Source organism: Amphiprion ocellaris, chromosome 11, assembly GCF_022539595.1.
Source record: "Amphiprion ocellaris isolate individual 3 ecotype Okinawa chromosome 11, ASM2253959v1, whole genome shotgun sequence".
In the NCBI taxonomy this organism is placed as follows: domain Eukaryota; kingdom Metazoa; phylum Chordata; class Actinopteri; family Pomacentridae; genus Amphiprion; species Amphiprion ocellaris.
In genome coordinates, this window is record NC_072776.1 from 8424073 (window position 1) to 8451168 (window position 27096).

At 39.4% G+C, this 27096-nt stretch overlaps 1 protein-coding gene across 5 annotated transcripts in view; it reads right to left on the reverse strand.

The window, feature by feature from the left end:
• The window catches only part of osbpl6 (oxysterol binding protein-like 6), a 69152-nt gene that overhangs the window by 24923 nt on the left and 17133 nt on the right, over nt 1-27096 (reverse strand). For 4 of the 5 annotated variants that reach the window (XM_055015602.1, XM_055015600.1, XM_055015601.1 and 1 more), the window contains exons 1-4: nt 24295-24589; nt 14675-14923; nt 1881-2003; nt 1471-1524 (exon numbers count right to left, since the gene is read on the reverse strand). In XM_055015602.1, the coding sequence (XP_054871577.1) occupies nt 1471-1524; nt 1881-2003; nt 14675-14824 (327 nt within the window). In that variant the 5' untranslated portion in view covers nt 14825-14923; nt 24295-24589. Of the gene's footprint in view, nt 1-1470; nt 1525-1880; nt 2004-14674; nt 14924-24294; nt 24590-27096 lie in introns of those variants that run through there. The other variant, XM_055015599.1, reaches the window with a different exon arrangement.

The window sequence follows — 27096 nt, forward strand, 5'->3', positions numbered from 1 at the left end:
AGCTGGAGCAATCATGTAGTTGGATGCATGTGATTATAAAGTGGCTTATTTCACTATAGTTGACACTGTTGTCATGGCGGCATTATTTGCGGGAGAAAGTTGTAGTGCTGCTGCCGTGCTCGTGTGTTAGTTCTGTTACAATGCAGAACATGTCTCTTTGTTTTCTATTTTTACAACTAGAGTAGATGTGGTTCTAAAACACTTGAGTCAGAAATAAACACAGGCTGACTGTCTGACGCTGCCTCAGTTTCATGCATGTCCAATCACAAGAGATGTGGTGTTTGTGGTGCAATTACACATGAAGGAGTAAAGGTCACACTGATGCAACTGACTGCATGAAAACTGTGTCATTCAAACATTATTGAACAAAATGTCTTTTCTGCAGAAAAGTCTGGAGAGATGAAAAATTCTCCAAAATGACCCCAATAATGAGTCCAAATGGTCATTTTAAATAAAATTTCAGTCATTTTGGAGAGATTTCAAGTCATTTTGGACAATTTTGCTAGATTTTTGATCATTTGAGTCATTTTGAACATTTTTAGGTTTATTTTGGACAATTTCTGAATTATTGAAATTTTGATTAATTTTGACTAGACCAAATTTTTAGGCATTTTTGGTTGTGTGAATTCAGACATCCTGAAGGTCAAGAAAGCTTAGCCTGCTAGAAAATACAAAAAATGTAGTTTTGCGAAGGACATGCAAATTGTGTGCATGGATGCAATACTGTTTCTCTATATCTCTATATAGAGATAGAGACATCTCTATATCGTTATTTAGCTGGCACCACCATTCTTCACACATTGAAGTCTGATGCTGTTTGAACGACGTCATTTCTCCCACTTGGCTCGAATTTATTTTGAACTAAAAGTTATAGGTGAGTTGATTTAAAGTTGTTATTGCAAACTGTTCCAGACCTCTGGCCTTGACTGAAAATCTGATGTGGCTCTTTGAGCAATAAGTTTGAGAATTTCGGTTATAGAGAGGGCATAAAAATCTGTCTTTAGGAGAAAACGCTCAAAGAAATCAATAATAGCAATGAAAAAATACTAAAAATGTACATATTTTTCTGCTGTAAACACAACTAATTTGGACTTTTGCACGGACAAAAGTGATGTGAAGATATCAACTTGGGATATAGGTAACATCCTTCATAATTCAATCATAAATTGACAATAAAAATGACCCTACACGCAACATGTACGTACTCAATTAAAGTCTAAGTACATAAAACGGTTCATAAAGACAGTAGAAGTTTCTCAAAGTGTTCAGATTTCATGCTTCGTCATGTGTTCTGTTACATTTCTATTTTGTCAGTGAAGCTTTGGTTTTCCTGCAAAAGTGACGTGGCGTTCTGAAACACACCGAACATCGTGACCCGTGTTGCAGATGTTTCTGCTGACTCATTGCCAAAGCGAGCTGATGTCAGGGCTGCCTTGTTTGTGCCTGTGGGTGATAGTCAGGGTTACTTACATCAATGGGGGACTTGGAGTACTTCAGGATACCGTTGTCCAGAACAAAAAAACGCTGCAGAGAAAATAACCACAAAAATAATGCGTTTGGTAAATAACAGGAAAAACACATATTGAACCTGTTCATATTGTAGATTTTACACAAATTCTAAGTCGTCTACAGTGACTTTTGTCAGAATCTGCTGTATAACATGTAATTTGTGACATAGATGTTGCTAAAAGTGGTGAATTCCTTGGAAATACTCTGTATGCTTGCTTTGGAGGCAAGAGAAGGTAAAGTAAGGTGCATGAAAAGAGGAATTTCTTTCACTTTGTTAGACAACAAGCTGTTTAGCATTCAAGGAGCGGCTGTGTTTGAAAGTGTTTTTCCAGCAGCACAAGCTTTTGTCTCCTTTTGCCCGTGGATCTTACCTTGTGCCAGCCTTTCAGGGGCCATTTCCTCTTCTTCAGCATAAAACCCTCGTGCTTATCGGGCCTCTGGACATTGCTCTGGCCGATTTTCAGCCCCTCAATTATTTCCCAGCTGTCCGCCTCCTAGAGAGGAATGAAAATCCACAGCTGTGTCAAATCTAATCCACTCAGTCCTTCAGAACAAGAAGAAAAACAGGCGATACACTTGCTGTAATAAAAAGAAAAAGATGCTCCTGTCAAGTGGATGTTTTTCAGAGGAAAACAACAACACGTGACTTTTCTTTATTCTATTCCCTCTGTACCACACATTTAAAGAAATACTGCCCCATTGAAATTACTGCTGCCCTCTCAGCATTTCCACTCCATTAGCTTTCTCCTGACTGCGCTCTTCCTGTTCCTTGTGGGTCTGTAAATCAAAGTGACGCCTCTGGAGTGGAGGGACGTTTTCGGTCGTGCAGGGACAGGTAAGACATCCCACTATCGTCCCAACAGAGGGGACTGGTGGAAACATAGGGTCACAATTTTGATGGCAGAAAAACATCTAGTAACAGAGCAAGTGACATCATCTTTTCACAGTCTCTCAGAAGCTATAATGTTTGAAAGTCTGCAGTATTTTTTCTGGCATCCTCACTTTTGATATAATCGTTTCTGTATCTACTTCTGCTTTAGCAAGGCTTCCACATCACACCACATTAGTCAACTGCAAGGTTGTTGTGGTTCTTGACAAAAAAAAATATAAATATAAATAAAAATCCTCTGAACCCCAAAAACCAGCAGAGAATTTGAAAGCTGTGCCATCTTTTAAACAAGAAAAGCACTCAGAGAGCGCAGTACTCCGCCAAGGCTGTTCATTCCCCCGTATGGCATTGTCACAAATGCAGCATATTTTTGTAGAAATGCAGCATTTCTTTTTATTAGTTATTGATGATCAGAAATTATGGCAATGTAGAATGTGGTCATTTAATATAGATGTACCCACAAACAAAATGACCTTGTGCTGAGCACAGGCGTGTGTTATGCATGTGTACGTTATGTACGGATACCGAATTGCGTGGCCTAAATATGTAGCGGCGGCTGGAATGATAAGACTTAGAAACACCCCCACAATTTAATCAATTGTTCCTTGTATCATTTCCGATACATCCACAGCGGTTGATTTGTAGTAGGATTGCGATCATGTGATCATCAGCAGGCAGCTGGTAGCATTTGCTTGTTGTCATAGTTACAGCAAGCTGTGCTGGCCGCTGTCTCGCTATGGGAAATCCTTAACAAATCCGTGGATCCAGACTATAAGCCACATCACTGCCAAAATCTAGTCACTTGGTCCTTGTCTCATTTCTAACCTTCCCTGAAAATTTCAGCCAAATCCGTTTTTTAGTAATGTTGCGTACAGACAGATGGATTCACAGACAGAAGGGAAAATGTAAACGAATCATCACATAACTCCACCAGGTTCCTTTGGGGACCAAAAATACTGCATTTATCAGAGCTAGAAACTGTAAAAAAAAAAATTAAAAAATAAAATAATTATCTGATTTTTGACTCTTCAACAGTTCTTGAACTACTCATCTGTAATGCACTGCTCTGTTGGGAAAATTAACCAAATCTAAGCTAAAAATCATGATAGTCTGCAGGAAACAAATTTGCCAAAAAAAACCCCCATTCGCACTCATTAGATCCTGTAGAAAACAAAAAATGAGAAGTCATTAGTAAATCCGCTGCAACCAATAGTCATGTGTGCTATTCTCGGCTGAACTGCAGGTCGTGTTTACACAGAGGTGATGGAAAAAGTACAGAAGTAAATTGAAGTTAAAGTAGAAAAATATGTATAGTATCGAGTAACTCCATTTTCATAGTATTAGTAAAATGTTATTCAGACTGATTTCATTTTTTTCATCATTTATTGCATTATAAAAGTACAGTAGATAGTTTTGAGTTCTCTCTCCTTCTTTTTATGGTTGTGCTGTTTCCATAGAGGTGCAGGACTCCATATTGCAGTGAAAAATGAGCCCACAGTGAGTTAAAATATGAGAGGAATATAAAAGCCCAGAGGCTGCTTGGAGTTTAGAGAGTTAATTTCCTAAAAAAATAAAATTAAAAAAAAAAGCTTATTTTTTGATCTCTTATAAGCATTACATTCCTATTTTGACCTAATATGTCAGATTTTTTTTTAAAAACAAATTCATGGATTACTAAAATCCTCTACTTGGATTAATGATGCCCTGAATATCTCAGAGTCCATTTAAAAGGACTAAAAATATGCTTCCAACAATCACCTTCTTACTTTAAGCAATGAACATAAAGGGGTTTTTTTGTTTCCAGAGGTCATATTTTGCACAAGAAAATTATGTTGAATTGCTCGACTCACTGGGTCAGGATTGAACAAAATTTGAGTTAAAAAAAATATATCTGATGCCATTTGTGAGGTTATTTGCTCTTAACGTCAGTCAAAAAACAGCTGGTCAAACTACTCCCACAGTCCTGATGAAGAAAATGAACTATTTTTAGTCTTAAATATTTTCCCTCAAACTTTAACCTTGAATGTTGTTATTTAATTAAACATTTAAAACCAAAAAAGGGCATTACAGAAGCCCCAGAGAATGTATTTAGCTGTGTAATATATGTACAGTTGTTAGAGAAAGCAATGTAAAACCAGGCAGTCTGTACAAACATTGTCTAAAAATATCCCAAAATCTTACGCAATCATCTTTTTTTGAGCAGTCGTCCATCTGAATAAGTAAAACATTAATACAATGTGAAGGCATTTAATACAGTATCATTGAAGTAGGTCCGATTTTTAAATTCATACTTGAATCAGTAGTGGCAGAGCGTTTTAGGCACAAATCCACAACTTAAAATGCACAAGCTTCTCTGGCAATAATAGCCGGCGGCACTTCACTGTACGATGTGATGCTGCAAGCTTCAATATGGCTCTTTGGTTTGTGAGTGACGACACCTGACCTTGGTTTTTACGGGATGTTTAACAAAAGCAGACGACAGCTTGTTTAATCTAATGACCAGGTGAACAGATCTGTCTGCTAATGAGGTCATGTTCGTCCGCCGAGTGCTGCCCCTCCTCTGAGCCGCCTCCGTGAAAATGGGGAAGAGTTCAAGCAAAATGCAGCTCACCGGTCAATGCAATTCTGTCATAAAAGGTAGCAGTCTGCTCATTATACTCGGAGCAATTAGATCATTAAAAGTCAAACTACTAGCTGCTGCCTGTGAAATGATATTTATTACATAACAGCTGGTGAGCCGCCTCCCTAACAGGCACTAACAAGCAGCAGCAACTGGGAAATGCTTCAGACGAACTTCCTGTGTGTGTTATCTGCGACATTACAGACTTTCAGCTGGCTCCAAACTGACAAATCAATAGCACACTGAATAAAGAACTGCTTCAAATATTGCAGTTCATTACATTTTCCTGGGCATCAAAGTATGGACACATTCCTTTCCAGCTTCAGTGTAAACACCAACGTAAACATCGACTATACTGGTTCATGTGGAAGCTCCAGTTCCATCGATAAAAATTGGTTTTGTTATTTCACCTTGAGAATGGAGCTGAATTAAGCCAAAGTGACTCCCTGCACTCTGCTTACATTCATTGATCTCACTGCAGAATAATTTAAAGCTGAATGAGCCGGTCCCTCTTGGCGAGTTTACCCCTTTAATGAAGGATCTTCTTGTGGCAGACTCAGTAAGAAGCCGTCTGCTTTTCTGTGTCAAGATTTAAAAAGGTTCGTTGAATGAGGTCACTCTTTCGATAGCGGATAACCTTCAGCATCTCCCTTGGAAATAAGATCCTTCATATCAGCAAGAGAACGTTTAAAGGGCGACATGAGAGTTGATTGGTCCACGTACAGACCACATGGGCACCAATGCCGTCAGCAGAGGGTCCCCAGGATCCTGACCGGCGTTAAATTTACTGTTCCCCAACTTTTTCCCATCACCACCAAATGAAGTAAATAAATAAAACTAACCTAAAAAAAACTGCTTCTGGGTCAATATATAATTGTGGGACTTTTTAGAACATAGTTGACAGGTATCATAGTTGACATTTTTGTTGTTTTCAGGGCCTAAAATCAACATGGCCGCCTATAACCAAACACCACATGGCATATTTAGAGAAAGATTGTTCTAATATATTATATATATATAATTGAGTAAAATTGAAATGGAAAGTTATTTATAAAGATACTGTAGTAAACCTGTTGACATGCCATAAATCCACACTTGACTCACACACTACTTTATATTAAATAACTCAGAAAGCCTTGGAGTCTTGCCAGTCTTTTCTTCAGGAGGAAATGACATCGTGTGGAGCAGATCATGTGATCTGGAATCAACACACTTCCTTCAGAGGTGTTTTTGTAATGGGGAACTTAGTTGAAAGCGATTTCTCTGACACAGATGCAATTTGTTATTTTCCACATAAAATTTTATATATTGCCAAAAAAGAAACAGCTGTCATGTTTATCTCAACTTAATAAAAAGAACACAATCAAAACAATTTTTGAATAAGCTCATTTTATTGTTGTTTAGCTATTTAGAAGGTGGTTGTTATTAAATTCGGACGGTTATTTAGTTGGCATTTTAATGATATCAAGTCAGTTTTATTAATAAGTGATTGTTTCCATAATAAATAATTATGGAATTTGTAAAGACATGATCATAAAAAACATTAGTTTTTTTTTAACTTTTCATAAAAATGTATGCAAGATACATTCCATGGATTTCAAAAGTCCCTCAATTATATATCAACCCTTTCAAATCCTCTTCATCAACTAAGTCTGTTTAGTCATGTCAGTTTCAAGTCTTCTGGGATCCAACACTTGCAGTGACACTGGCCACTGTAGCACAGTAGACCTTTTAATGCTGCCATGAATCAAACTATTACAGTTAAGGTCTGTCTGAGCAGGAGAAAGGACAAACACTCCTTGGGGACACCTCAGGCTAAATCAGCACTATAAATATCAGTCCAACAGCCCACTACTGATGACCACTTTCTCTTACGCATCTGCTTCTTGCATAGACGCTGATGGAGAGTCCCAGCACTTCAAAATACAGTGTATTCCAGATGCAATAAAACATAATGACACAAATCAATATAATAAGCGACGTAATGACGAAACAGACAAAACCTTTCAGTCTTTCTATAAGAGTTCTAAATTGAAAGGATGACATAATGATGCATCAGCTCAACTAAACATCAGCTCAACTAAACAAAATAAAGCCCAGAAAAATCATATTTTATCGTGCAATTTATTAATGCGTCTTTTTATCTGGAGATAAGGTTAATTGTCTTGTTGTCTCAGCGAAAACAGGTTGTTTTCTCACAAGACAACAAGATAAATGTATTCTTTTGATAAGGCGATGACTCATTATTCCATTATCTTTGAAAAACGTCTTACTGTTTCTCGTATCTTGTTAACAGTAGAGCTGCAGTAATTCGTGGAATAATTGGTTACTCCACTGATAGAAAATCAATCTTTAGTCTAGATAACAGTTTTGATAGATGCTTTTTGTTTAACATGTTTTTTGAGCAAAACATTTGTCAAACATTTGTTGGTTCAAGATTCTCAGTTTTGGAGATTTGATAGTTTTCTCTATGTTTTATGTTTTTGTCAGTCAGATATTTGTAGGTTTTGGTCTCTTGCTTGGGCAAAACCAGACATTTGAAGACCTCAGATCAGAATCTAAGAAAACGTTTTTCATAATAATTCCTAATTATCTGACATTTTACAGATCATTTTCTTGAATGATTAAGAAAAATAGAATTGCAGTCTCAACCAGTCAAGTCGCAGTTCCTTCTGTTCCTGAGTTACGGAGCTGAAAAACAGCCAGAAAAATGTTTTTCAGAACATTATGATGTAACAGTAAGTTTGACCTTTGACTTTTTACTTATAAAATGTCATCACTTCATCATTTGTGTGAATTGTTGGCACAGATCGCACTTTCATTGTGCATTTATGGCGAAAACCTGTTTCGTGAGCTCAAAGTGACGTTTGAATTTAAAGAAATTCACTCCAAACATTCCAAAGATATTATGTTCACAAGAAAAGGGGCAGCTACAGATATTCCGAAAACCTAATTTCTCTGGACATGGCTGTTTCCGGCACAGAGGCATAAAAACTGAAGATAAAAGTAATTATTAGTTGCAGTAAAAGTTAAGATGAATTGGCTTTTTGAGATAAAGATGATTAAGAGTTCTGATCTTGAGATAATGAAAAAAAATCAATTAGTGGAACTGCATCTGTTCTTGGCTTCCATCAATGGCTGAGACCAACCAGTCTACAATTTTTATTTAGGTGAGGCTGAAATCTCAGCAGCTCAGGGTACATCATGAACTACTCCTGACGCAAACATGATGTCTTTTTAAGGGTTCTTTAACCCTCTGAACTCCAAGCATTTTCTGGGTGTTTTTGCTACTCTTACACTTTCACACACTGTGGGGTAATTTTTTCACTCCAATATAAAGTCCTGTACCTCTATGGAAACAGTACAACCATGACTGGAAGCAGAGAGAACTCAAAAATGTCTTCTGTGCAGTATGACACAGTTATAACGTGACAAATCATATAAACAGAAAGAAATTGAAGTGGAAATTGTCTGAAAAATTGAATAAACATGAGCAACATTTTCCACAGGTGTTGCCAAAACTCCCAAAAATGGTGGCTCTACATATTACACTGGTGGAAAAAAGGTTTAGGACACCCCATGCATTTGTGAAATATTGCATTAAGAATCACTCTTGAAGTGTAATTTACTTTAGTACAATCACAGCCATAATACTAAACAAATCCTAAAAAAGGAATTAAAAGCTTAAAATTGATTCCATAAAAATAAGAAATTTTGTGTCTGTCTAATGCAGCCACACCTTTTGAAGCACAAAAAAAGATTTTTTCCACAAATATGCTTGAGATTGTGTAAAATTTTAAGGGTGTCCGAAAACTTTTATCCATCACTGTATAATTATTTTACTATTTGCATTTTGAATTTGTTCCCATACTTACTATTTACTCTCTGTAAACACAGCCTGCAGTTCAGCCTAGTGCAGTTGGAAAGTCCTAGATTTTGTCACACGAGTCAGTCGTTGCTTCTCAGTTGCACTGAAGACTGAGAAATTTTAGCTTTTTAAAGAATTTAGTTTTGAATTTGATCTAATTTGTACATGAAATATATAGAATAGCTGGATTTTGATGAAATGTCACAATCTTAAACTTAGATTTTGTTATTTTTTTAAGATGCAATGGCAAGGAAAGTTGAAAATCCAATGATTTTTTTTTTATAGTGTTTCTGCTTCTGATGAATGGTGTAATTTTGCGAATTTGGAGGCCTTTGATGTTATGAGGGGTTAAAAAGCATTCAAAAGCATAACTGATTTCACCAGAATATTTGTTCTGTTCTATGTCAACGACTCAGCTGTTAACTAAAGTGTAACACGGCTCAAGCAGACTAATTCAGAAGGTTACAGATGGGGTCATGCGATGAAATATGAAAATGGACGTGGGTAAGGACGTAAGGTGAGTAGGTGGAGGTAATAATCAAAAAAAGAGAGTTGTAGAATGTTTTAAGTTAATCCCAGATAAATCTACGTCAATCTTAAGATTCAGATGTCTTCAGTTAAAGGCCATCTCACTTTCATTATGACATAATCAACCATGTTCACCACAAAATGCTTGACAATCCAAAATGCTGCATGTATGTGGTTTTGTACTATGAAACTGCAATCCCTGACAGACAAATTGCAAAATCTGCTCACCTCATCTACCACAATCACCACTGAAAGGGGATATTTTCGGCAGCTAATAACCACAGAGGAATTGTTGTGAGGATGGATTTCACTGCAGTGTCTGGCTGGCTCAGCGGTGAGGCTTAGAGTAGGAGGTTGGGCTGCCACATGGATGTGAAGTTAACACCCTGACAGAGAGACAGTCTCCTGCACTGTGCAAACATCACAGGTTCAGTTACAACGTGTCACCTGTTGGCCTGCAGGTGAAACAGTGCGGCTCATTCAGTGAAAACATACTTGAAACTGAGGAAGAGGAGTCCAGCCATTGAACACTGGGTGCGGCACAGAAAAGAATTCTATTCAACCTGATAATAAAAGAGTGTTCAGCAGGAAAACCAGCAACATTAATAGAAAAACATCCTGATTTGGTATGTTTATAGCCATTATGGCACACTTTTACTTTTTAGGAAGTGCTTTTCTTATGCTGTTATAGTATGTAATTTTTTTTCTGTGCAATATTTGGGACAAGAATTTCCTTCGGCATTAATAAAGTTTTATCTTGTCCTATCTTACATTGGATTTGCTTTCCAGAACAGTTAAAATATCTTTAAAAGCCACACCACAAGCCAGCCTTACTTAGCAAGTGGTTACATAAGTGTATGTGCTGGAATTTAAGGGGCCACATTCACATTTTTTTGGGATGTTTTTCCATCTAGAAATGACCCCTACAAAAAACTGTACTACCACTTACACACATTTCTGACTCTGAATGCAGCACATAATATACATGGCATCCTTTCTGACAATATATCAGACAACAAAAAGCAGTCAAGAGGGTTATTGTCACACAGAAGATCCTGCCAAAACTTCGGCCGATTTTAAAGAAAGATGTCTGCACAAGAGAGAGGAGATAATGATTTCTGGTCATTACCATAAAAACATCCACCATCTGATGCCACAGCAGCTGATAATAGCATCACTGATTCCTCCCCTTCTCATAAATCCAGCCAGCTTCCATCGCAGGGACCTATCTTGAATATTTTCCGTGAAAATACTGTGATGCCATCAATTCCTCCTGCTATCTCTGAGCCAAATCACCGTATCTGACCGAGGAAATGAGAAGCAACAAAAGAAAAAACGGACATCCTGAGTCGTGCATTTGTCAAACGATGTGAGTGTTTGTGAGTCTGTGCTTACTGCAGGTGGTGCCTCTAATTGCTCTCATGAGGGTCTCCAGAGTGAACAGTAGTCGTCAGCAGAGGGGAAAGTGACATGTATTGATTTGAAAATGGGGGCAGGATCCCATTAAGGCTTTCCCCAAACAAAATGCCCCGCTCTCATTTTTCTCAAAAACCAGAGTCCAGCCAAGCCAGCTAAGGCCTTTTCTAAGTGTCTGCTGTCCAGGGGAAGATGTGCAGCACCGTCTATTCTCCGTCTGAACAGACAGCAATGCAGCATAATGCTATCATAAAGAAAACTACACAAACAAATTGCAGGTATAACTTTGCATTATGCCAATAAAGTCTGTGCTGGGAATGTCTTTGTAAATCAGCTGCATTAGTGATCTACTTCATAAAAATGATTTGTAAAAGTCCTTTCTTGGGATTAGGAACAGAAGCTAAGAAAATATCCTCTATTTAGTAGCTCTTCTGGTTCTTCACACATGACACACACATCACATGATCTTCCAGTTCTCAGGAACACTGTGTGATGTGAGTAAAAGCTCCAGAAAACCTACAAAAGGAACCTTGTGATAAGAATGGATTGCTTTGTCAACTGGTGTTTACCAAAGTTAATTCTTTTACTCAGAACTTAACCCAACATGGCTAAGAAGAACCATTAGTGCTCAAAAAAATACAACTGGGCAAACTCTGTCTACAGAAGAACACAGTGTGAAACAATCAAAAGCTTTTCCAAAATCTGGTCCTCTAATTCTGATCCATTTCTCAGGTTTCTCTTGCTATATTCCAAATATATGTTAAAGAAATCTGGAGCCAAGTCCCTCTATTTTCTCTGCTGAAAAACCTTAAATGTTTTTGACAACTCCTCTTGAACTCCAGAGTGTTTACATATATTTATCCAGTCAACTGCCAGCTGGACTGGTAAGTTAGAACCTGCCAATCTTATAAAACCACTCTTGACTGCTTTGGGTCGAGGGTCAGACGTTTGCTTGGCTGCAAGCTGTAAAAAAAAATTGCTCTACTAAACTGCTGCATTTTTAAAATCATGTAGTTGAGTTCTCATTTTTTATGTTCTGTCTATGTGGAGGGTAAAAGTCACACTTATTTTTGAGGGACCTAGTCAATTCTGAGAAACTCAGCCTCACCACAGGTGCGCAGTTTCACATTATAAAGCCTGAGGACATTTTCACTTCACTGTGGCTTTCAAGCTGGCATGAGAACCGCTCATACTGAGAGATTTGTTCTTTTCTCTTGGATTAATGCAACATTTAAGAGTTTCTTAGGAGTGAAGTTCCTACAGTCTGCACAGAGTCAAATACACTAATGACTTGAAAATATGTTGCTTTAATCTGAATCAATTTGGAGTTTCATTATGATACCAACAGTAGCAGTTAATGCAGAATTAATAATGTTTTCACAGACATGAAGCTCCCTAGTATGAAAATCTTATTTTACTCCTTATCACGGGTGTCACATTTATAAATTATCAGATTTCACAAACATGCATAGATGGATTTCACCAGGCTTAAACAAACAAGTTTTAATACTTTACAGTTAATAGAGTCTGTTGAGACCAATTTTGAACGCTCACGTACACAACTCAAGGCTGAAAATACAAAGATATCCCCATATGAGTCTGGATCGCCACCGGCTGCATTACCGCATCATTTCCACTGCCACATCATGACAGGAAACAGCTGCAACAATCACGATTCTAATTTAATCCCCAATTAAATTCTTGTCGTTCTACTGATTTGCTGACATTCTGGAGGTCTTCATCGAGCACAACACCTATGCAATCTACCGGACAGTGAGTTCATTTGTTGCTATCTTAGGAGTTGCTACCTGACGTCATTAAAAACATTAAAAGAGATTAATAAGAGAAGAAGTGCTCGTAGATAACCTTCACCAGATTAAGAAGCTTTTGGAAAACGAAATGCTGAACCCTTTCACCCATGAAGGCCTTGTTATCAAAAGCAAGCAGGCGACAATAAAAGAAGGGAACAATGAGCAGGAGTGTTGGAAGGGTTAACTGTCTGCTTCACCAAGCAGCAGGCCTTCGACTGTGCTTTTCTAACGGGCCCCATTTCTCAAACCGGCTCCCTTTTCTGTTCAGAGCGTCATCTCCTGCGGACACAAAGCTGAGCTCCCACATAGCATACCACAGTGTGCCACATGTTCAGTGGAGCACCAAGCCTCCGCCTGTCCCTCATGAAATATTCATCAGCCAGTGCCGACGGAAAAGCGGTGATGTCAGAGATTCCAGTTTCGGTGTCCTGTTTCTGCGCCACCACAGTGACACAGCAGTTCAACGTGGTAAGGAGGGATGGGGGCTTCACATTGGCTCTCGGCAGGGGTTAAGTTTGAGCACTTGTCCTGTGAACTGTGAAATAGGACTGCATCTCATTGTTGGCTGTGTGCACTGCAAGGTTCTTATTTACTAACCAGGGAATTAAGGCTGCTCTCTCTTGGCTGATTAGTCAGCTAATCAGTTGATGAGGCCTTGTGAGGTTGATAGTTGGTTAGGTTTTGTTTTAATTAAGTCTTCAAATGGAATCAATTATTAATCAGTAGTCGTTGTCTGAAGAGAGGGCTGTGTGTGGGGGAATTCATGTGCAAAATTGACAGATTGAACTGATCACTCAGTTAAAGGGGGCTATGATGATTAACCTGGACAGACATCGCATACATTCAAGTGTGAACTGGTTGCCCCTGACACTTGCCCAGACATCTGTCAATACTTGTGTTTGTCTTCTTTCTTTGTCAATCAGGGGTTCCATGTGTACATTGTAAGCATCTGTGTTGTGACTGGTTGATTGATCTGTGCAGCATGAGCTAAAAAGATGTAAGTTTGGGCTCGCTTGTTAACCAGGGCCTGACTGATACTGGATTTTTGGGGCTGATATTGATTTTAGGGAGTAAAAAAAGGAGTAGCATATATAAATAGAATTACATAGAATTAAATTGGCAATGGAAAATGATGGGGTCATTGTTTATTAACTTTCGAGTGATGTACTTCACAAATTTGTCAGCACTTTATGAAGACAAAGCTTAACTCTGCACCATCACCTATTCAGCTCTTATAAGTACTCTGCTACATGTGCTGCATACAGTGCTGACAGTATATCACTGGAGTCAGAGCAGCTCTACTGGACAAACTGTGATAATACTGTTTCGAAACTACCCTGTTTTCTGTATTATGTTCACTAAAAGAAAGTCTTCGTCTTCACTGAATATGTTACATGTATAAATACCGATACCCATACATCTGTGAAAGGCCGATATTGCATGATATTATCGGCCAGCTGATATCTGTGAGGTTCTATTGTCAACACTATGAAAAAGACAAACAAAAACATACTGTACAACAATTATAGCCACCAAGTACTACATCTTCTCTGGATGATGGCAGTCAATTTTATAAAACCTGACCAGTCAGTCAGTATTAAATGAGGCAGGTGCACAGGAGAGGGACGGGTACATCCAACAGGTACAAAACAGACCCCTGCACATTTCGGTGCACCAAAATGTTGCATTGATAAATATATCATTGCAAATTAGACAGTGTGCAGGAGTCTGTTTTGTACCTGTATAAAATCTCATCAGGCCATTGGATCATAACAGTTTTTCCTGTTTTGGTTCACATACTAAAACGGCTGGATGAATATTTAATGTTTTACTATTACCTCACAGGCCACAGTTTCCCTCTATCCACCTGTTTTTCTCGTGCATGAGCATTCTCACTGATAGAAGACTGCAGCAATCCAAACTAATGTCCACTCTTCCTTACGTCACCTCTGCTCAATTTGAATTCATTCAAAGCGCTGCCATCCCTAGAATCCATTTCTGGACGGATTCCTGGCGCTGCCCCCGAAAATTACCTGCCGGCTGTCGCGCTGGGAAGAGGAGGAGGAGGAGGCGCTCTTGTGAACCGGCGTGGAGGTCTTGTTGACTGGCGTGGAGCTCCTGTCCTCAGAGCTCATGGTGCGGCCGTGGGGGCCTCGCTGGTAGTGTTGGTGGTGGTGAGACATGGTGGGCACCGGTCAGCTCTGTGGACCTCCCTCAGCACTGGGCCCCACAGATCAGGAGCATCCTCTGACACTTCCTCACGCTCACTGGTGGCTGCTCATCTGAAACACAAGGGTCAGGAAGTTACACTATCGCATCCACTTCACCTTCCTCGTTGCATCACAGCACTGTTGTTTACATCACGCACTCAGCTGCACCACCAGCGACTGAAATTAGCCTCTCCAAGGCTTTTACAAGTATCCTCCGTCAAATTCAGTGTTAATTTGACCCCCATGCTCAGCTGAGACCCCCCGAGCTATTCTTTGAAGCATAGGTTTTAAGATTCTTCTCATTACATGTGCGTGACTGAATAAGCCTTTCATTATGTTTGCTGTGAGGTCGGTGCCACTCGGGATTACTCAACAAGATGTTTGCACTTCACCGAGTGATCTTAGAACCAAATTGAACCTGCAACTGATGATGAATAATCACCAGTTAATATGTTGATTATTCTTTTGAAACACTGAGTGAAAAAAAGCTATTTTTTAAGTTTTTATTTGGCATTATGACATAATTTTCTCACTATTTTTGCATGATAAATGACTGAAATAATGAACTGATTATCAGAGTAGTTGAACCCCAGATTGACTAATTGATTCTTCCAGCTTTAACCAATAGTGTCCATAGTGTTAAGCCTCCAACTGTGTGGCATATTTATGGTAATCAGAAAACCGTATTTCTTTGTGCATCAAAGCATTCAATCGTGTTTGCAAGTAGGAAATGTGGCAATTACCCTGCTAACTAATGACTGTAGTCACTACTTCCAATGCAGAAGATTGAAATCATCCCACAGGGCTGTTTTCCAACATAAATCCTTAAGCATCTAATTACCTCTATGATAATGATTGTATCTAGGTGAGGAAACGCAATCAATGCCAGAAAACATCAGCTCTGTTGGAATGGTTACAGACCAGTTAACGCTACACAATCTTGCACACACCAGCCAAAGCTTTCAGAACAATATCGTCCTCTAGTTTAACCTTTAAAACCTCAGACGGTAAAGACAGAGCCATATTTTGAATGAATATATTACATTCAAAATGTCTGGTTAACCTTATGTTCAGAGAGCAGCAGGGAGTGCTCGTTTTCATCATTAGTCTGGGCACTGTGTTGCTCCATGCTGACACCTGTAACACTGCCTGCAGTGGTGCCGAGTAATTTTCTGAGCTCTCAGGAGGTCTCACTGTTAAAACATACATCGATTGCAAGATAGTAGAAAACAAACACATAAACAATCCAAGACGCTGAGGATGTTATTGGACCTTCAAGGGCAAATATAACATAAGCTTTTATCAAATACCACGGCGGTGATAATGTGACATTTGGGGACTGAGAAGATATTTACACTGAGAATATGTTAGGAAAGTAATGCGAATATAAATAATAGGACACGTTAATTGTTTATTTCATTTAATTAGATCAAGTTATCATCCTCCAAAAACGTTACGTAACTGGGATGCAGCCTTCAAAGCCAGGAAAATATCACATTTATAGAGCAGCTCCCTAATAAATCATGTATGGAGAAAACCAATGTTGCACTTGTGTGGTCTATTAACCTTGATCACAAAAGTGTTTCCCCTGAAGGCAGAACAAAACAAATTTCAGCCTATAGAGTATAGTTAGTGTATAATATTGTGGTTAAACCTGACTCTATTCACTTTTATCAATAATCAACATTTACAACTATCTTAATAATAGTTTAAATCTTTTCTGCGCACAATACTGAAAACTTGATTGTAGCTTCTAAGTTGTGATGATTTGCTAGTTTTCTCTGATTTTTGGTAGAATAAATTCAATATCTATGGGTTTAGGATACCGACTGTACACAAAGATGGACAAAACATTTGTGACATCACCCCTGAACAGCAGTTATGAAGCTCAGAATGGCAGTGTATGACTCGTCCTAACTCTTAACTGATCCAAAAATGAGCTAAGAGGTCAAGGAACAGTGGAGCTGAGGTGGACCATGGCAACCAACTATTACTCAAGGCATTTATGCATAACTTTAACCATAAATACAATCGAAATGGACAAGTTATATAAGAATTCACACCCATGCACTTGTCACGAATGGGAAAATGAGCTACAGAGACCAAAACATTTATTGTATCAGGCGGTAATGGTTTTTTTCTGCTGTGAAGTTGGGCATTTTAACATGAGGGTCTATGGGGATTGACTCGCTTTTGAAGTCAGCCTCAAGTGGACATCTGAGGAACTGCAGTTTTTGACACGTGCTTTGACAGCATTTGTCATCCCCACAGGTTGTAATTATTATTTTTGTTTAGTTTTTTCTCAGAAAAACATTGCCACTTGACAACACTCCTATATATTTGCCATTTTCTCCTGATCAATCAATGGACTAATCAATAAGGAAAGTCATTCATAGTAGTTAGACCAGGAAAACAGTTCACAGACAATAAGGTCTCACAGCCTTCAGCACATTGTTATCCTACTAAATTCCCCTGCTCTACATTATACTTAATGTTCACACACTTTTGTGATGGCATTAATATACATTTTTGCACTTGAAGTTGAAGACAAATTCTAAAAAAAAAAACAGGTGCAGAAAACTGTGTGGCAACGCAGGATTATCTCTCTTCCACCACCGGCAGTGATATGTCACGCTACAGACGCTTGGTGTTTATAGCTACTGTACTCAGCTCTGGAGCACCCTGTGGTTTCTGCTACAGGATGTTTCTGTTGAACTCTCCCACATCTCAGGGAGCCTCGGAGTCCTCTGAGCAGCTCTGCACACTACAGCAGTATGCACGATCACATGCAACCGTGCGGTGTACTCACACACTATAATCTATAATTCAGATGCTTTAGCCACGTCATCATCCCTGCCCTGTCTTGTCTTAAGCCAACTAGGGTGTAAGCTACTGTAAGACGAAGCACTAAGTCCAGTCTGATAGTGTATTCCACTTAACCTATTTATTAGAACCACTCTCCTTGACCTAATAAAAAAGCAGAAGTGAAGGATGCTTTACTGTTTCAATACACCGGTAATCTTTGGCTGTGTGGGTTGTAGTTTGGAGTGTTTTAAGTAATCAGCACATGAACAGGACAGAAGGATACGAAAGCAGATATAAAACTACTCTAAGCAAACATGCAACTTTTTCACTTCATGTTTTCACTTTTGCAGAACGTAATTTCACAACTGTCAATGTGAACTGAATATTCTAACAATACAGACACATAAATAAAGAATTCATACAATTCCATGGGCTGCACAGTGGTTGGTGGTTAGCACTGTTGCCTTGCAGCTAGAAGATCCCTGGTTTGTGTCCTGGTCTGGGCCTGGGATCTTTCTGCATGGAGTTTGCATGTTAAATGTTATTGCATCTTATATTTTCATCATACCCCCATGTATGATGATAATAAAGCTATTCTATTGTATTCTATTCTATCCTATTCTATTCTCTGTTCTCTCTGAGCATGCATACTCCGGCTTCCTCCTACAGTCCAAAAATATGCTGAGGTTAATTGCTCATTCTAAATTCTCTGCAGGTGTGAATGTGAGAGTGCTCACTGTTTGTCTCTATGTGTAGCCCTGTGATAGACTGGTGATCTGTCCAGGGTGTCCCCTGCCTTCGCCCTAAGTCAGCTGGGATAGACTCCAACCCCTCCTCCCCCGGCAGCCCTAATGAGGATTTAGCGGTGTATAGATAATGGATGGATGAATGGACACAATTTTGGTACTTACTGACTGAATCAGCCAATTACTGTTCACTCATAACTGTTTGTGCAGATGCTAACTGATGTAAGCAACACAGAGGTTTTGCAATGTCAACCAATTATGTGAAAAATGGCCATTAAAGTACATTTTCACTTCAGTATCAAAGTAAAGCACCAGTATCATTAATCTGACAAACTCGGAGCTGTCAGTCTGACTCCTATTTAAACGGATGGCTGCATTACTTCATATGAACCAGTTGTCATGTTGGGGAACGTCTGACCAGGACTTGATTAGTCATGAGCTTATTGTTCTAAATCCAGTCACCATGATTATGGTCCTCTAAGCAGGGAGACAAGATGCATGACGCACTGTGGATGACACAGTGACACCTCTGAAACACCTAGTCAAGACCTCAGCAAAAAAAACCAATATGGTCTCTGCAAACTTGTGGTTTGATGCAAGGACTTATTCTCAAATTCTATGTACTTGTACACCATAAAATGTTCCAAGAAGAAGCCAATCTAGTCTTATAGCTTCCTACTGTTATATATTGGTTTCAAAATTTTCATTGGCTTGTGTATTGCTGTCATTTACTGTGTTTACTGCTACTGCATGTTCCCTCTCTAACTGATGGATTGTATTCTGTGTGGTGATGGATGAGTGTCTGCTTCTGCTGTGCTGCAAGCAAAATTTCCCATGCAGGGCAATAAAGACTGAAGTAAACTCAGTGGGTGCCTCAGTTAAATAAAAAACAGAGGTACACTCATTGATGTGCTTCACAAAAATAGCATACATGCACAGTATATATTAGACAAAAAGCTTCATTTATAAATATGTATATATATATATATATATATATATATATATATATATATATATAAATGAAATGTTCATAATTCAGCTCAGAGAATTAACCTGAAATGATGGCAATTATTCAAATGTTTTAGTTGTATGAATCAAACAGTATATTCCAACATTAAGTCCAGTCCGTTTATGCTCAAAATCCTGCTCTGAGAGTTTGGTTTGCAAGTCTGAAGTTCGAATAATCAACTGTGGTCATGAAGTTTCAAGCTCCTAGTAGACAAAGAGGATCCTTCAGTTATGTACAGCAACAAAAGAACTAGTCTGTAACAGTCCGAGGAGACGACCCTTCTGTCGACATTTTCTGGATGCCGCAAGATGCAATAAAATGTCACCAACTTAAACATAATGACCACAGTGACTTCTGAAGTGACTCATCATCATCCAAGCAACAGATCTTCCACCACATGACACGAACATCCACTCGATTTGGAACAAATCCAGCTGATCCGTAATAGAAATAAGTCTTAATTAGGTCTAAAGTAGACGTGATAATACTTCAAAGTGAACAGGGAGCTCATTTCTGGGAAAGAAGGATGAGCAATAAATTTATTAATGATCTCAAACTGTTGTTGACACCTCCCTTCATCTGTGTTCAAGCCTGGGTTAGTGTTGCAAGAGCTACTGAAAGAGTTTGGGGAAGGGTAGTGTTTTAAAACAAATGAGCAGTATTGCAAAACCAGTTGTGTGATACAGCAAAAGACTGTAGTAAATATATGCAACATATCCATGGCCCTTACAGAGAGTAATAGAATCCCACTTTACTCTGACTGTTTAAAGTAAAACTACACATTACACTCAGTTTTTACCAGTACAGAATACCAGTAACTGGATTATACTTTTCAATGCTGTCTGTTTTACCTTCACGCTCTACAACATTGGTGCATGAATCTAGATTTTTTCCACTGAGATTGGAAAATGTGACTATTTCATAACAAAATGCACTAACATGCTGTTAAAGTATGATGGCCTGTGTGACAAATTACAATTTTTATTCAATACTAAAGTTATGCAGAATACTATCCAGTGGATGTTTTATGCCTGGTGATAAAGTACATAAAATAGTGGAATTTCATGCATGTAAAAAGCTCCACTTTTACATTTAAACATGGACCAACCAGCCCCAACATGACACCCACTGACAGGTGAAGTGAAAAACATTGTTTTTTGCTACGAAACCTTGTTTCCTAGTATTCATGTGGATGTTACGTTTACATGTACCAACCACCTACACATTGTTCCAGCCCAAACACACCAAACATGGCAACGGCAGCCCCCAAAGCCAGTGGCCTCCTGTTCAGCAGAACAATGCACCCTGCTGCACCACAAAAAGTGCTCACAAAAAGCTCGAGGAACACGAGCAAGAGCTCCGGCCAGCCTCCAACTTCCATAGACCTCAATCAAATCAAACAACTGAGATGCAGCAGAACAAGGCAAAGCCACGTCCCACAACCCACAGGACCCAAAAGATCCGCAGGCAAAGTCCCAGAGCCAAACACCACAGGACACCTCCGGACGGCCTGAGTTCATGGAGCTGTTTGGACGGCACGAGGGGAGCCTGCACAATTTTAAGCAAGGGGTTAGTTAGTGGTTTAATGTTGAGGCTAACCTCTTTGTTTGTGCTGATGCATGACACACAACAAAGAATTCCTCATGGAAACTGGACAGTGTTTTGTCTTATTTCCTCAAAACTGTTCTCAGCTACCAAGTTGCGTGGCACCACATCCATAAAATGTCTTCATAAGCAAAAAATAAAACTGCTTTCACTTCCCTCACACAAAACCAAGTTCTGTTTGTCTCATTTCATGCTTCGGATAAGCAAACAAATGTGAGGAGAGTTTCTCATTCAAAAGCAATGATGAAAAGTGTCAGAGAGATGTAGTCAGAGAGATACTATGAAATTAATGTCAGGAACATTTTGAGAGCTAAGATTCACACAAGGTTCATTAATTTACACTCTGGAGACACTTTTGAAAAGCTGAGTAAACAATTGTGATGACTGAGTGGAAATGAAACACAGACTATTTATGGTAAACAACAGGAGTGTATATGCAACATATACGCAACTTACAGAGTGGTCATCATTATAAGAGTAAATTAATAGCTTTAAAGAAGCTTTTTAATAATCATTTGGTTTAGTTTAGTAGTTATTGCTCTGGCAGCTCAGTAAATAGTTTAAAAAAGAGTCTCCCTCTGTATTAGAGCATCAACTGAGTGAATGAAAAACATTCTAGCACTTTAGACTGCTAGATGTGCCAAAGATTCCAATTGTGGTATATTAAAATGCTGCTAAAGAGTTTGCTAAATGGTTATGGGTTGGTAGTCCATAATGTTTGTGCTGCTTAAGCGCAAAACCCCAGAGACAGGATGTTGATGTCAATTTTTGAGAAGTTCTCTGTGGAGTTCTATTAATGGGTGAGGTTTAGTGAGCACTATTTATGGTCCCATAAGGCTGAGAACGCAGTATAGTACTTAAGGAACATTTAAAAATGCTACTGGTGAAATATTCTTCTTCTATAAGTCTCTCTAACTGTCACAGAGGGAATAAAAAAATACCACAAACTTCAGACACCTGGAATTACAACAATGTGCTCCATGAACGAGGTGCTACATTCCTACAGGCTCCACGGCTGTTTGTTGCTGTGACCTTCATGGGAGGGTGGCAAATAAAAAAGCCAAATATCTCCTTCAGGGATCAATAGAGCATCGCCAATAAAGAAGTGACAATCATCTGTCCTGACGCGGGTCAAACCAAAAAGAGCGCGGCAGAGTTGTCCAGAGAGGGCCGCAGTAATCCCACAGTCTAGTGAGATCTGAGAGGGATGAAGAAAATAAACTGTAGACTTAAGACACCAGATAGGTCCAGGACTGCAAGGCCAAAAGAACAAGCGAAAATCAGAAGACGAATCGGCAAACACTTTGTATGTTTGCTGTTCTTAATGCTCATTAAACATAAAGCAGCACAGACGTTAATGGCATCACTCAACACAAGCATGTAATGCGATGAAGCATGATGGGAACTGCGCTGTAGTAGCGCTGGAAAGACGTTTATGTTTGTGTTGTCACCACATCCAATGAACACAATATCACATTATTGACCAGCACTCTAACAGTGAACCAAGTTGCTCCCCTCTGTTGCATAATTAAAATGGGCAAACAAAAGCAGACTCATGTCCTTATATTATATTACAGGGTCTTGGAGGACAAGTATAGTCTGAATTTACAACTGGCTAATAATGCATATCGATCGATTTTGACCTTTTATCTGAGTGTACAACGCAGCTAAATGGATGTACGGCTTGTGTGACATCTGGGAGAAGTGAGCAGCACATCTCTGTAAAACAGGCCTGCCTTTTTTTTTCTTCTTTGTAACAACATCAACTGGACAGAGCCAGTTTATCCCGCGCTGCACATGTTACATCATCTAGGTAGAGCCGGGTATCACACGCTGCAATACTTTTAAGGCTCTGTCTGACTTGTGCCCATATCAGTAAAACTTGTGTGTCGTAAAACTGCAAGTTGAATTCTTGTTAAGACCCTCTCAGCTGCTGCCTCTTCTAAACCAGGATGTGTTAACTCGTTACCGTCTCCCTGCAGCGTTCGTGTCGAGGCAGCAGATTGTTTGGCTCACTTTGTTGGCTGGCAGAAGAGCATTTGTGAGGGAAACTTCTTGATATTCTGCAAATTAATTAGCGTAAAGTACCGTTTTGGGGTTGGAACTGGAAATCAGACCTCATGTTTACAACTGACTCCATGTACTTTGAGTGATGCCATGCTTTCAGGACATGCACCAAAACCAGAAAAACAGAAATTAGAGCCAAATAAGCAGATGAAATTCTGGTTAGAATCCAATCATCAGCAACTATACATGGGCTTTGTAGTCTGGCTACTGCTTTAGTTCACAATTAACTTTGTGTGTGAATGTGTCAGCTCATTTACAAAGTAAAATGCAGCTTTTACTGTGTCTGTGTTGCTAAATATTGATGACTGAATTCATTATTTTGCTCATCAAAGTGAGCCAGGCTTTGGCATTATCCCCAAAAAAGCACACAAGCTCTGCAAAGATCTCATCTTAAATGGGACGGGGACACCTTCAGCAGGAGGGTTCTTCAGGCCGCCATCTATCGGGGAATCAATAATCACTGCTGATCAAAGCAACATCCATTCAGGAAAGCATGTCAGCTACAAACTACAGATGCCACTGAGCTCTCCGGTCTCCTCTGCTGCTCTTTAATTTATGTGATTCGAGGCTATTTTAAACAACTGCAAAGTCACTCACTGACCTTCAGTAGGAAAAAAAAAACACAGGAGGCTGAGTGGTGTTGTGGAGCAGCTCTGTGAGTGACTGAAGTTGGCTAACTTTCAATTAGTTGGCTTTTCAGCACCGACAATCCACTGATGAGGAGGAGATTATGAGAGGAGATCATGTTGCCTCACTAATACCCCTGTGGATCATGAGAGTGTGATCCAGTGGGACTATAGGGGGGAAACCTTGCAGCTCAGTTAAAAAGGTGAAAATGTCAGTGACGCAGTCGGTGACAGAGTTGGCTGCCTGACTGCTTTATGACTCCACTGGAGGATGCATGTTTTGTGGATGCTGGAGCTTGGATGCTGCTGGATGTTGGGATGTTTGGAGGATCTGGGTGCCTGACTAGCAGCAGCTAGCTCAGTCAGCAGTGGCTAGGTGGTCATGTCTGACTGGTCCTCGGTGATTCACTCAGGATGCAAATACAAAAGGACGGGACGCTGGGGTCTCAGTCTGAGGGGCTGAATAGAGAAGCAAAGCAGCAGCTGCAAACCCCGAATCAGCTGTTAGGAGGCTGTATGCTCTCTCTAATTAACCAACACTGGATTTAAGGCTGCTCCACAATAAAATAAAGCAGATTTCCTTACCACAGATGCGCTGTGATGACCATGTCTTTAGAGTTCTTGGCGCAGGAAACAATTGAGGGGGTCTTCCTTGACTGGGCTCAGATTCCCAGCAGCTCAGAGACCAGCTGCGTCCATACGAATCCACATGGAAGGCGTCGATTTCTTCTCGGCGGAGACTCGTCCAGCACGGAGGTTAGAACATTATGGAAAGTGGAGGAAAAAGTGCTGTGTTTGCCCGTTTCCTTGAATGCGGGGCTGATGCTCGGCTCAGCTCAACTGCACTCCGCTCGCTCCTCCCTGCAGCAAGATCGGCTTTGAGCGGGAACAAATCGCCGGAGTGGATCAATCAGCGGCGCACTGAGGCTGCGCACAAAACCCGGACATGGAGCCACGCAGGGCCCGGAGCCGGAAGAGGCAATTTACTCATGTCAACACACACCATGGTTTTGATATTTAAATACACACACAATAGAAAATACACCATAAAAGCAACACGCAAGCATTTTTATGTTTTGTTCTTCTGCTTTTAGGAATTTAAGCAGAGCTCCCGCCTTGACACAGTTCTATAAACATTAATCCCATTACCACAATATACTGAACCAAAAATAAAGCATAATTAAACACAGAATTGACGACTCATCTGAACACAATATATCCTGACAACACATATTTACAAGGACTTTTGTCAAAAAGAGATACTTTATATTTTGGTAAAACAAAAAAAACACAGAGAAATTATGGAAGATAAGTAGTTTCAACATTTTCATGTCTTCAAATAACCACACAATGACAAATAAGACAACACAACAGAAATAATTACAGGAATGGTTAAAAAGATACTTAATAGAGGGCTTTCAAACCAATTGAACAAAAAATATCATGGCCACCAAATAGGTCTACTTTTTCCTTCAATTAAACATTTTGTTGAAATTGTTTTGTCAAATGACAAAAAATATGGAATTTTAACTCTCTAACAACACATCCTGGGATGAAGTCTGCTTACATGTTAGATTTGTTTCTTGACTTAATGTGATAACCTGTTTATTCATTAATCATTTTAAGCTAAAATGCCTCAAGAACTCATGCTTTTAAGTTCGGAAGTCATCTAAAAACTAGGGGAAAAAATGCCATGTTATGTTCAATTAGCTGGAAATTAGCAAAACTCACATATTTATATTGTGGAAATTAGAAAAGATGATTTGACTAAATTATTCTATGATGCTCTACAGTGTAATTAGCATGATATACAGATATAAAAATACAGAAAAAATCTCTTTTGCAATTATTTTATAAGCTATAATCTTTAAAATATGAACATTGTAGATGAAATGAAATCACTGTAACGCAGTAATAATATTTCAGTCACAGTGTAGGGGCTGCATTCACTTTTAGAACAATTGAACTGCATTATATGAGTTGAATTGGTCCTTTAAAACGATTTCAACCTGGATTGGTTACAATGTAGGGCACAGAGCAGCTAAAATAATGCAGAGACAGGGCCTGAGGATAAATGCAAAAGAGATGGTTTCTTTATGACTGTTCGACCCAGATAAGTTTCCTATATTGACCGTGGGATTTCTCACGTGAAGGTTTTGTCTGTCATTCACTGATGTTTGTGTTCAGGAAGGTCATCTTGACCCTGATGTCTTGGATTGCACAGGAGGTCTTATGTTGTCTCCTGAAGGGTCCACACAAATAATTCTGTGGCCTTGGAGTGTCTGGGAGGAGTGTGAGAGACAAACTGCCCTATAAGACTGAGTGTGACTTCATACCTTTGGCATGGAAGGCATGAGTTGGTTTGCAGAAATTACTGAACACTTGCTGTAAGGGAATTTAGTTTTGGTAGAATTTCCACAACACATGCATATAAGCTGGATAATTGAGTTTTTGTCAGATGATCACCGATTGCCACAACACTCTGTTCTGACATATATGACAGTCCTCACTCCAGGCATCATCAAGCATTAGTGGAAGCTGTTGGGTCAAATGTGGAGCAATTGTGCAGCTGCAGACAGACTATTTGATAATGCCACCTTTAAAATGAACCATGAAACACGAATGACTGCTGTACTGTAAAACAATGAACAACATCATCCGGCTCTCGCTGCTCTTACCTTTGTGTTTTGTACTGTACCTAGACTGTATGGTTGCCTGGCAACATCTCTCACTATCCCATTTCTATAGGTAATGGGCAGCAGACAGGCATTAGTCAGCTCCAGTGGTGGGAAGTAACTGAAGTACTGCAATCCAATACAACTGAAGGCACTTGAGTGTTTTCTATGGCATGTAATGCTCCCTACCCTCCTACAATTCACCTGACATTATTTTGGTCTGGTCTGTTTATTTCTAGCTGCAGTTAGATAAACTGACCCTTTGATGCACAGTGTGAGTCAGGAACTACCCATTTTCCATTGGATTTGGGTCACTTTTGACCCATGCTGCACATCAGAGGGCTAATAGACAGGGTACTTTGCTAATCCCAAAGACAAACTGCAGATTTGCAGAAGAGATTTCACGTGTTGCCAGAATTCTGAGGAAATAACAAAAAATCAGAGCCCCACTCATGGTGTATTTTTGGGGCAAATGCCAATTTTACGGAATCCAAAATTCTGGAATTGATATGTTGGCCAATTTTGTTATCCCACACATTTTTTGGTACTGTGTTATGTCAAAGAAAGTTTACATTGTTTACATTGATAGCTAAAGACAACATAAATTCTGATGCTGCTATACCTAAGAAAGGCCAGTATCAGCAGAGAATATTGGCCAATCAACACATTGGTCAAGCTTTACAAAATATGCAGTTTAAGCCTAGAGTTCTGC